Raw genomic sequence first — 12,271 nt, 5'->3', positions numbered from 1 at the left:
GTCATTCTGCCCCTGTACACTGCACTGGTTAGGCCACACCTTGAGTCCTGTGTCCAGTTCTGGGCCCCTCAGTTTAGGAAGGAGGTTGACTTGCTGGAACGAGTCCAGAGAAGAGCAACAAAGTTGGTGAGGGGTTTGGAACACAGCCCTGTGAGGAGAGGCTGAGGGAGCTGGGGTTGCTCAGCCTGGAGAAGAGGAGACTCAGGAGTGACCTTATTGCTCTCTACAACTACCTGAAGGGAGGTTGTAGACAGGTGGATGATGGTCTCTTCTCCCAGGCAGCCAGTACCAGAACAAGAGGACACAGTCTCAGGCTGCGCCAGGGGAGGTTCAGGTTGGATGTTAGGAAGAAGTTCTATACAGAAAGAGTGATTGCCCATTGGAATGGGCTGCCTGGGGAGGTGGTGGAGTTGCCATCATTGGAGGTGTTCAGGAGGAGACTTGATGGGGTGCTTGGTGCCATGGGTTAGCTGTTTGGGTGGGTTGGATTGGTTGATGGGTTGGACACGATGATCTTGAAGGTCTCTTCCAACCTGGTTTGGTTTATTCTAATAAAGGTTTATTCTAACAAAGGTTTAGAAGTCAGCAAAGGCCACAAGAGACTGAACAAAGTCTAAGTCCTTCAGTGACAAAAAGGTTCCCCCAGATTCCACACAGTTCCCAGCAGTAAGAGGCTGCCAAGAAGCCAGAGGAGCCCACAAGTGGCACCAGCAACCTCAGACACATAACTGTGCATGCATCCAGTAAAAAATCCTGATCAAAGCTGGGGAAGCAGTCAGGAGCATCAGGAGGAAGTGGTTCCAAGGTAGAACATTAGCTGATCTGTTACAAACCCACCTGAGGAGCTCCAGCTTCTGATGAGTCACAAAATCACAGCACATCAGAGGCTGGAAGGGACCTCCAGAGATCATCCAGTCCAACCCCCTGCCAGAGCAGCAGCACCCAGGGGAGTCCACACAGGAATGCATCCAGCTGGGGTTGGAAAGGCTCCAGAGAAGGAGACTCCACAACCTCTCTGGGCAGCCTGCTCCAGGGCTCAAACACCCTCACACCAAAGAAGTTTCTCCTCATCCTGAGCTGAAACCTTCTCTGGTCAAGTTTGTCTCCATTGCTCCTTGGCTTATTGCTGTGCACCACCCACAAGAGCTTGGCCCCCTCCACTTGACCCTCAGCTCTTGATAGACATTGATCAGATCCCCTCTCAGCCTTCTCTTCTCCAGACTCAACAGCCCCAGGGCTCTCAGTCTCTCTTCCCAGGGGAGATGCTCAAGTCCCCTAAGCATCCTCCTGGCTCTGCCTTGGCCTCTCTCCAGCAGGTCTCTGTCTCTCTTGAACTGGGGAGCCCAGAACTGGACACAGGATTGCAGGACTGGTCTCAGCAGGGCAGAGAAACAGACCTCGGTAACATAAGCAAATAAAGGAGCTGAGGTCCCTCTGAGATGGCAGCACACCTACAGAGCCCAGTGTCCTCAGGTATTCTTACCATCCAGAGGTCAAATGGATGACCGCAATGATGATGGAAGAGCTCCATCAAGGCTTCTAGGTCCCTTGTGTCCACACACACACAGTCCCAGCATACACCTGTCCATTTGGTTCCCCTGCCTGGGGAGGTGGTGGAGTCACCATCATTGGAGGTGTTCAGGAGGAGACTTGATGGGGTGCTTGGTGCCATGGGTTAGTTGATTAGGTGGTGTTGGATGATAGGTTGGACACGATGGTATCTTCCAACCTCATCTATTCTATTCTATTCTATTCGTGACACAGCATTTGCATGGTGAGCTGGGCAGCACTGCTTGGGGAACACAAAGCATGTTTGCATTGAAAAGAATTAGCTTTGCTTAAATTTCTCTCTCATTAGAGCTGGAAAAGACCCTGAGCAACATGACTCACTCTTTAAAACATCCACACTTGAGGCAGATTTCCTCCAACACTGACATTACTAAGCAGCAGCTTAAACTTCATCCTCCAGTGCTCACCCCCACTTGCAGACATCTCACCTTCCCTGTTCTGCACCAAATGAAAAACTCCTGAAATGACCCGGGGAAAAAAAAAAACAAGAAAGAAAACAAAACCATTCTGATGGCTCTTAAAACCTTCATGAAGAGCACAGCCTTTTGCAGCAGTGACAGCAGGTGACAGCCCCATGGCTGCAGAGAGCACAGGCAGGCTTCCTCCTCAAGCCTCCCACTGCTGTAGCTGCTGCTGGTCTGCCTCCTCTTGCAGAAAATTCTTTCATGTCACTGCAAAATCAGCCCTAGAAAGAGCACAATGCTTCCACTGTTATTCCCTCTACTTACCCATCAGACTATTGCCCCCAGCCTTCCACTTTCTTCCAATAAATTAAATACCTAACTGGGTTGCAGCAAGCCAAGTGTGGCCAGAAGGGCTGGGGAGGTTCTGCTCCCCCTCTGCTCTGCCCTGCTCAGACCACTCCTGCAATCCTGGGTCCAGTTCTGGCATTCCCAGTTCCAGAGAGACAGAGACCTGCTGGAGAGAGGCTAACGGAGAGTCAGAAGGATGCTTAGGGGACTTGAGCATCTCCCCTGGGAAGAGAGACTGAGAGCCCTGGGGCTGTTGAGTCTGGAGAAGAGAAGGCTGAGAGGGGATCTGATCAATGTCTATCAATAGCTGAGGGCTGGGGGTCAAGTGGAGGGGGCCAAGCTCTTTTGGGTGGTGCACAGCAATAAGCCAAGGAGCAATGGAGACAAACTTGACCAGAGAAGGTTTCAGCTCAGCATGAGGAGAAACTTCTTTGGTGTGAGGGTGCCAGAGCTCTGGAGCAGGCTGCCCAGAGAGGTTGTGGAGTCTCCTTCTCTGGAGCCTTTCCAACCCCAGCTGGATGCATTCCTGTGTGGACTGCCCTGGGTGATGCTGCTCTGGCAGGGGGTTGGACTGGATGATCTCTGGAGGTCCCTTCCCACCTCCAACATTCTGTGTGAACAGCTCCTGGTTGCTTACCCAAACACTTACCCTGCCACCCATCAGCTTTTATCTCTAGGACTGCACCAGCAATATCCTTCTGTCAGCAGCACACTTCCCACCCCACACAGACATTAGTCTGCAGAGTTAATCCCAAGGTCTGCAACTGTTTGCCATCCTTTCAGCCAGGGCTTGTTGCAGAGCCTGAGGAGGGTCCCTTCCAGCCTCTAACACTCTGTGATTCCTATTCTGTAAATAAATCAGCACTATTTGGGGCTTAAGACACAGCACAGGCTGCAAGATGTGATGTTAGCATTTGACTCAAGTGGGAACAAACCAACCTCTGCTCAGATGCAAATCAACCCCTCAAAAACTATTTATGTCCCTGAGACACTTTTGACACTTTCCTTGGTTTATTTACATGAAGTCAAGTTTCCTGTGGAACACCAAACTTTGCAAACTCTTTCCTGGAGCACCACTGCAGAGCAGCTCAAGTTTCCAAGCAGTGTTTCCCTTTAGCTCAAGTTTACTACAAACACTCGGTGAACAAAAACACAAGCCCCAAAGAAAAGCAAAGCTGCCTTGTGATTATTCCTTCTGTGCTGCTCCAAAGAGAGCCAAAGTGGAGCAGGCTCATTTGCAATGAGGTATTTTTAGCATTCTGCTGTGGCATATCTTTTAACACATAGAGCAGATGAAGTTGAAAGGCCTTATGTTGCCATTATGCAAGATAACTCTGAAGCAGACACAGCCTCTGCTGCCTGCTGCTACCTGGCATCCTCAGGAATCTCCCTGAAAGTGACAATGTTTGGTCTTCATCTTCAACAGAAAGGTTTGGGTTATTTTTTTCCCTTCCAAATGTTTGGCACCTTCAGGTCTACGGCTTCCTCTGTTAAATAATCACTGCAGAGACTGAAGACAAGTCTGAAAGGCTACCCAGAAAGTCTGATGCATATGGCATGTTTAACCATCTGCAGAGCTCTCCAGGGGAACACTGCCTGGAACCCTCCATCTGAAGACAAGGAATCACAGAAACACAGCACCATTCAGCTTGGAAAAGAGCCTCAGGGTCACCAAGGCCAACCCATAACCCTACTCTGCAAGGCTCACCCCTAAACCACAGCCAAACCACCTGCAAACACAGCCAGGCTTGGGGACTCAAATGCCACAACACTTACAAAACATCCATGCACCATGCTGTACCAGCTTAGTCCTGGTGGGTGTTGGTAGCAGGGGAGGGTCTACAGAAATGGCTCCTGTGAGAGGCTGCTGGAAGCTTGCCTGGCTCCACCACTGGCCAAGACAAGCAGTAACAGTGGCAGCACCTCTGTGAAGACTTACTGAGGAAAATGGGGAACAAAAAACTGTGTGAAAGCAACTGCAGCTGGGGAAGAGGAGCAAGGATACAGGGGAGGAACAACTGCATACACCAAGGTCAGCAAAGAAGGAGGAGGAGAAGGAGGAGATGCTCCAGCCACCAGTGCAGAGAGCCTCTGAAGTCCATGGTGAAGACCAAGGCAAGGCAGGCTGGCCACTTGCAGCCCATGGAGGTTAATAGTGGATCAGATATATACCTGCAGCCCATGGAAGATCCCATGCTAGAGCAGGAGGCTGTTCCCAAAGACAGCCATGACTCCAAGGGCAGTCTGTTCATGAAGGACTACTACAACCCATGGAAGTGACCCACACTGGAGCAGGTCATGAAAAGCTCTGGCCCACAGGAAGGACTCACATTGGAGAAGTTCAGTGGAGAAGGCAGAAGCAGCAGAGACTATGTGTAATGAACTGACTGCCCACCCCCATTCCCCCTTCCCCTCTGCAGCTGAGCAGGGAAGGGGCAGAGGAACTGAGAGTAAAGTTGTGCCCTGGAAGAAGAAAGGGGTCAGGGGTTTATTTCTCATTATCCTGCTCTAATGTGAGTGGTAACGAATCAGCCATGGTTTAGTTGTCATGAGATGTTGGGTGACAGGTTGGACTTGGTGATCTTTGAGGTCTTTTCCAACCTTATTGATTCTATGATTCTAAGAGCTATCCCACCCCCCCAGGACATCTGTTTTGCCCATCACCATAACTGCCAAGTGGTTCCTCTCTAGCCTTGCCTCCACCCACAACATTTCTGCTGCACTTTCTCCTCCCATCCTACCGTGGTGGGGAGGAGTGAACAAGCAGCTGCATGGTGCTCTCTTGCCAGCTGGGGCTAAATAACAACACACCCTCATCCAGCAACATCAATTACTCCATCTAGCTCCTACACTGGTAGCTGTAAGACTAATAAAGCTACTCAGCAGGCCAGGGATTTAATGAAACAGACCCTGGGCTCCTGGGAGGATCATCTATGGTTCCCACTCTTAACATGTCAAACAGAAGCTCTCTTTCTGCTCCTGGGCAACAGGCTATTGTACCTTGATCAAACCTGCTGGGAAGGAGGGAAGGTGTAATAACATGGTGTAAAGTATTCAGTTGTCTAGGGGAACAGCTAGCTGTGGTGAAAGGGAGGGAGGGGGAGAAGAAATTAGTTTAAAAATAGCAGATATTGACAGCCTTTTCAGTTAGGTCACTTGAGCAGCACACGTTCACAGCCACTCTTTCAGGAAGCTACAACACAATTAAGCACACAGACTAACCACCACTAACAGACCACAAAAGCCAGCACTGAAGAAATTCATTCATAAATGCACATACAGCCTTGCACCTCTGCAGGGCCCACATTTCTCCCACAAGTATTTTCAGTTCTGTTCCCCACCTAAGGCTGGGGCATCAAGACACAAGCACTAGAGAGCTAACATCTCCCACTGGACCAGAATCATGAAATTGTCAGGGCTGGAAGGGACCTCAAGGCTCAGCCAGTCCCAACCCCCCTGCCATGGGCAGGGACACCTCACACCACAGCAGGTTGCTCACAGCCACATCCAGCCTGGCTGCAAACACCTCCAGGGATGAGGCTTCCACCACCTCCCTGGGCAACCTGAGACCCAGCCGGAACCTCATGGGGAAGACCATCATCCAACCCCCACCCTATGCAGCAGTGAAAGGTCTCAAATTCCCTTCCCACTGCTGAACACATTTAAGCACTGTCTTGCTCCTCTTGCTTTCAGGGTGAGGCTGGAAAGGGAACAATTTGGCTTCACTTGAAATCAAATGAACACATGAACATTCCTCACTCACTGAGCCTTCCAAATCAACCCAAACATTCCTTACCTGGCAATCTAGAGCTTTCCAGCCCTGAACTGCCTTTTACAAAGGAGACTCAGCCTCCCATCTCTAGGTGAGCTTCACATTCTAGGGGAAAAATCTTACCTAATTTTGGCAGAGAATAGGGCACTTTAAAATAATCTTCATAAAACTCAATTAGCCTCCTTGTAATGTTTAGAGCATAGTCCCCTGATCCTCTTCGGATTGCATCAGGCCTTGCATATAACCGCACCTGTTAAGAAAGCACAGCAAAGCACCGATCATTCCAGCAGCTGCATCTTCAAGCCATCCCACCTGCAGAGGTGAAATAAGGGTGTTGTGAGGCTCTAGGACTACTCTCTCAAAGCCAGATGTGACCTTGCTCAAAATAGGTTGTAGCAGCTGAAGAGGAGCCAGCAGTGTGCCCAGGGGGTCAAGAAAGCCAAAGGCATCCTGGCTGGGATCAGCAATGCTGTGTCCAGCAGGAGCAGGGAGGGGATTGTCCCCTGGCACTCAGCTCTGGGCAGGCCACACCTCCAGTGCTGTGTCCAGCTTTGGACACCTCAGGACAAGAGAGATGTGGAGGTGCTGGAGCCAGGGCAGAGGAGGGCAAGGAAGCTGCGAAGGGCCTGGAGAAGAAATCTGATGAAGAGCAACTGAAGGAGCTGGGGATGGTTAGTGTGAAAGAGAGGAGGCTGAGGGGAGACCTCCTGGCTCTCTACAGCTCCCTGCAAGGAGGTTGTGGAGAGCTTGGTGCTGGTCTCTGCTGCCAGGTCATTAGTGACAGAAGAAGAGGGAATGGCCTCAAGCTGCCCCTGGGGAGGTTCAGACTGGACATTAGGAAAGCTTTTTTTTCAGGCAAGAGTGGTGAGGGCTTGGAATGTGCTGCCCAGGGAGGTGGTGGAGTCCCCAAGGCTGGCTGTGTTTGCAGGTGGTTTGTCTGTGGTGCTTGGGGCTGTGGTTTAGGGGTGAGCCTTGCAGAGCAGGGTTCTGGGTTGGCCTTGGTGATCCTGAGGCTCTTTTCCAGCCTGAACGTTTCTGCGACTGTGTGAAAACCCAGAACTTCCACAATTAAGGCTGCAAAGTTTCTAAGTCACAGTCTCCTACTTGTCACTGTTGCCAAAGACAAAATAACTTACCACTCCTTGCATCAAAATAAATCTTCCCAGCAAGCACACATGTTTGCTGGAGATATGATGGGAGAGTGGATTAGTGCAGTGCTTCCCTGCCTGCGCTGAATGGTAGGCAGGACGCAGTGGCTCAGTAGGAGAGAAGGTCATGGTTTGTTAAAGGCACATTATATCCAGCCCTGAAAGTATTAGCAGATAGTGGAGGGGAAAGGGAAAAAAAGCAACCCCATTTTGTATTCTTTACTCTGGCAGTGACAGAGTTATCCCTGATGAGCCATGGAAGACTGCAAAAGCCATTTATAAGCTCATTCATCTACAGAAACAATTAACATTCCTGAAACTTCCATGGCTGCTCCAGGCCTCTGCTTTCAGAAAGCCCTGCAGTAAAGCTGCTTACACAAACCAGTCTGTTGTGTGCACTATGAAACACCTCCCACAGCTGACTGTGGGGTGCTCAGGAGCGAGCAGAACTCACCTCTCAGGTGTGACCCGAACTTTGCTCTGGAAAAGAGGAGGGTGAGGGGAGACCTCCTGGCTCTCTACAGCTACAGAATCACAGAATCAGCCAGGTTGGAAGAGACCTCCAAGATCATCAAGTCCAACTTATCACCCAACCCTAACTAATCAACTAGACCACAGCACTAAGTGCCTCATCCAGGCTTTTCTTAGACACCTCCAGGGATGTTGACCCCACCCTGGGCAGCACATTCCAATGGGCAAGCACTCCTGTGAAGAACTTTCTACCTGCAAGGAGGTTGTGGAGAGCTTGGTGCTGGTCTCTGCTCCCAGGTCATTAGTGACAGAAGAAGAGGGAATGGCCTCAAGCTGCCCCTGGGGAGGTTCAGACTGGACATTAGGAAAGCTTTTTTTCAGGCAAGAGTGGTGAGAGCTTGGAATGTGCTGGCCAGGGAGGTGGTGGAGTCCCCAAGGCTGGCTGTGTTTGCAGGTGGTTTGGCTGTGGTGCTTGGGGCTGTGGTTTAGGGGTGAGCCTTGCAGAGTAGGGCTCTGGGTTGGCCTTGGTGATCCTGAGGCTCTTTTCCAACCTGAATGATTCTGTGATTCTTAAGGAGGTAGCAGAAAACACTTCCAGGTGCCTATTCCCTGCCCTTGCAGTCCAAGGACTGAAAGGGAACTACCTGATGCTGCTTTACCTCAAAAACAACAGAGAGCTGAGGAGTGTTAACCAAGCAGGGGATGGAAAGGAGAGGCACTTTCCCCTCTTCCTCCTATGGCAGCAGCCTGTGCTTTGCATCTCATGGCTGTGGCAGTCCATAATGACCTGATTCAAATGAGCCTCCAGTAAAGGCCAGGCCTAGCAGTAGTGGGGGTTGGTCTCTTCTCCCAGGCGAGCAGCACCAGAACAGGAGGACACAGTCTCAAGCTGTGCCAGGGGAGGTTGAGGCTGGATGTGAGGAAGAAATTCTTCCCAGCAAGAGAGATTGGGCATTGGGATGTGCTGCCCAGGAGGGTGGTGGAGTCACCATCCCTGGAGGTGTTTAGGAAGAGACTGGATGGGGTGCTTGGTGCCATGGTTTAGTTGATGAGATGGTGATGTGTGACAGGTTGGACTGGATGATCTCCGAGTTCTTTCCCTGGTTCATTCTGTATGCTGTTAGAGGTGCCTCACTGATGCTTTCTGTGGCAGGAGTAAATCCCAGCCAGGGCTCTGAGGCAAGCAGCAGGGCAGAAGTCAGAAAGTATCGATGCACAGAGGGGAAAGAGCAGTTTGGAATTGTTTCTAAATGCTCTGTTCTAGCCCATGAAAAGCCAATAGGATTTTCAGCTTCAGGGGAAGCACTACCAAGTGTTGCCTTGCTGCTCATTTCCTGAACCCCTTCAGTTATCCGAGTGGAGAGCAGCTATCAGCCCTCGGCACGCCGTCGCTGTCGGTGCCGTGCTTGCAGGCACGCTCCTCTGCTTTGTTCCTCTGCTCATCTTCAGGGCTTTATCTTCCTGTTGTACCAGACTCAGAGCACATAGTTCTAATTTGTAATGTAAAACAGATAACAGTGTGCAACCCAATGAGACAGGTAACAAAGCAGGCTTCTCAGAGTCACCACCTGAAAGCACAGAAACCATTACCTGAACACCTCCAAGTACCTGTCGTGGTTTACTGCCTCCTTCCAAAGTTCACAGTGACAGAAATGTGCTCTGGTGGCCAAGAAGGGCAAAGCCAGCCTGGGGTGGATTAGAAGGGCTGTGGGCAGTAGGTCAAGAGAGGTTCTCCTGCATCTCTACTCTGCCCTGCTGAGGCCACATCTGGAATATTGTGTCCAATTCTGGGACCCTCAGGTCAAGAAGGACCTCAGGGAACTGCTTGAAAGAGTCCAGCACAGTGACACAAAAATGATGAAGGGAGTGGAAGATCTTCCTTATGAGGAGAACCTGAAGGAGCTGAGGGCTCTGTAGCTTGGAGAGGAGGAGCCTGAGAGGTGACCTCATTGCTCCTGATAAAGCTGTGCAGGGGGAGTGCCCAGAGGCTGGAGCCAGGCTCTGCTGGGGGATACCCAATGCCAGCACAAGGGGCAGAGGTGGAAGCTGAGGCAGAGGAAGTGCCATGGAAACAGGAGGGAAATGTTTTCCCTGTGAGGGTGCCAGAGCCCTGGAGCAGGCTGCCCAGGGGGGTTGTGGAGTCTCTTTCTCTGGAGATATTCCAGCCCCGCCTGGATGTGTTGCTGTGTGATCTGCTCTAGGTGCTCCTGCTCTGGCAGGGGGTTGGCCTGGATGAGTTTCAAAGGTCCCTTCCAGCTCCCACCACTCTGTGATGTGCATTAAATGTTCTTAACAGCAACAACTAAATGTTCTCTCATCTGCTAAACTGAACTTAGTCTTTAACAAAACAGATATGAACCACAGAGATCCTTCTTCAAACACCTCCAAACCTGTAGCTCAGGGAAGGCTGGGGAGAATCTCAATTAGGCTGGTGATGAACACTGATTTGTATCATTAAACCTTTACACACAGCTTTGCATAATTGCTTTCCTGGCACAATTTACTGTACCAGCAAAACAGAGGGGGAAAAAAAAGAGCCAGGCAACCAAGGATGCAAAAAAAAATCATTCAGTTTGACAGTGGCCAAATGTGGCCCAGAGAAGAAATGGGCCAACAGAAGGTAAGCAAACAGCAGGCACCCACAGGAAAAGGCAGGGCTCAGCTGACTGCATGAACGTGTCTCTGCTGGCAAGCACAGAAAGGGCACTGCAGGAGGCCCAGATGGAGCCCAGGACCAAAACCCAGCATCCACAACCCTGCAGACTTCCATTGCCACCTGCCTCACCCTGAATGTAATTTCATTTGGCCTGTGAAGTTTCCCTGGGTGCCTCTCTGCTTGCCCGGAGAAGCCTCACACTGCCAGGGCTCCATGCATCACACCAAGCTCAGCCTAAGCTGCAGCCCAGCTCAGCACTTACTGCTGCCTGTGCCCAGGGCTCCATGCCTCACACCAAGCTCAGCCTAAGCTGCAGCCCAGCTCAGCACTTACTGCTGCCTGTGCCCAGGGCTCCCAGGGCCTTTGAGGCAGCAGGTATTGACAAAGCACACCACACATCTTCAAAGGCTGGGTCTGTTTCTCCCCTTCACACAACCACCATTGGGCATTAAATGAAGTCATTCTGCCCTGTGCTCAGCACTGGTCAGGCCACACCTTGAGTTCTGTGTCCAGTTCTGGGCTCCTCAATTCAAGAAAGATGTTGAGATGCTGGAGGGTGTCCAGAGAAGGGCAACAAAGCTGGGGAGGGGTCTGGAGCACAGCCCTGTGAGGAGAGGCTGAGGGAGCTGGGGTTGCTTAGCCTGGAGAAGAGGAGGCTCAGGGGAGACCTTGCTCCCTCCAACTGCCTGAAGGGAGGTTGTAGCCAGGTGGGGGTTGGTCTCTTCTCCCAGGCAAGCAGCACCAGAACAAGAGGACACAGTCTCAAGTTGTGTCAGGGGAGGTTTAGGTTGAGCTTAGAAAGAAGTTCTTCCCAGCAAGAGAGATTGCCCTTTGGAATGTGCTGCCCAGGGAGGTGGTGGAGTCCCCATCCCTGGAGGTGTTTAAGAGCAGCCTGGATGAGGCACTCAGTGCCATGGTCTGGTTGATTGGATAGGGGTGGGTGATTGGTTGGACTTGGTGATCTTGGAGGTCTCTTCCAACTTGGCTGATTCTGTATGCAGGAACCTTAGAGGCATCATCACAGACCCAGGGGACAGCCTGGGACACTCTGCCTCCCTGGCTGACTGGTCTGGATGACACCTTCCCAGGTGTGGTTTGCACTGCAAGGAAATGCTTGCTTCAGAGCTCCGTGTGAAGGCTGGCACCTAGAGGCCTGAACTTGAAGCCCCTAACTCTGACACACTGATGCCCTTCACTGTGTAATAATTAAGTAACAAAGGCTCTAAAGTTCCCAGGAGCTGCTCCAGAGATGAGCTTAAGTAAAGAAATCAAAATGCAAATTAAGAAATGAGATTTGCTGAGCACAATTTCTTTGCTCACTTCTTCCACCTCAAAAGGCAGGGAGGTTGTGCTACTTTGTACCTGGGCTGGACTGGAAAATGATGTATAATTACCCCATACTTTGCCACAGGCTCCTTGGTCACTACACTAAGAATTCAGTGTTCCATTAAATCTAAACAAGAGAGAGAGCAGATAATCTCCTGCATGGCCAGGCCTAAGTATAAATCAAAGCAGTACATGTTCTTCTACAAGAAATAAATCACTTCCTGCCTTAGGTGCAGAGCTCCTTACTCACTGCAATGGCACCTGCTGCCCTGCAAGTGTTAGAGTCACAGAATTGGCAGGCTTGGAAGCGACCTCAAGGCTCAGCCAGTCCCAACCCCCCCTGCCATGGGCAGGGACACCTCACACTACAGCAGGTTGCTCACAGCCACATCCAGCCTGGCTGCAAACACCTCCAGGCAGGAGGCTTCCACCACCTCCCTGGGCAACCTGTGCCAGGCTCTCACCACCCTCATGGGGAACAACTTCTTCCTCGCATCCAGTCTCGAGGATCATCGAGTCCAACCTGTCACCACAGACCTCATGACTAGACCATGGCACCAAGTTCCACATCCAATCC

At 51.1% G+C, this 12,271-nt stretch overlaps 1 protein-coding gene across 1 annotated transcript in view; it reads right to left on the bottom strand.

The window, feature by feature from the left end:
- TRHDE (thyrotropin releasing hormone degrading enzyme) overlaps positions 1-12,271 on the bottom strand; it is a 299,761-nt gene that overhangs the window by 230,315 nt on the left and 57,175 nt on the right. The window contains exon 3 of the mRNA XM_068164774.1: positions 6,217-6,343. Within this exon, the coding sequence (XP_068020875.1) occupies positions 6,217-6,343 (127 nt within the window). The remainder of the gene's footprint in view (positions 1-6,216; positions 6,344-12,271) is intronic.

This window comes from Melanerpes formicivorus, unplaced genomic scaffold (assembly GCF_026170545.1).
Source record: "Melanerpes formicivorus ecotype bairdi unplaced genomic scaffold, bMelFor1.0.p_v2 SCAF_3, whole genome shotgun sequence".
Lineage (NCBI taxonomy): Eukaryota > Metazoa > Chordata > Aves > Piciformes > Picidae > Melanerpes > Melanerpes formicivorus.
The sequence above is the reverse complement of the archived record's forward strand: the minus strand, read 5'-3'. Positions and strand labels throughout refer to the sequence as shown.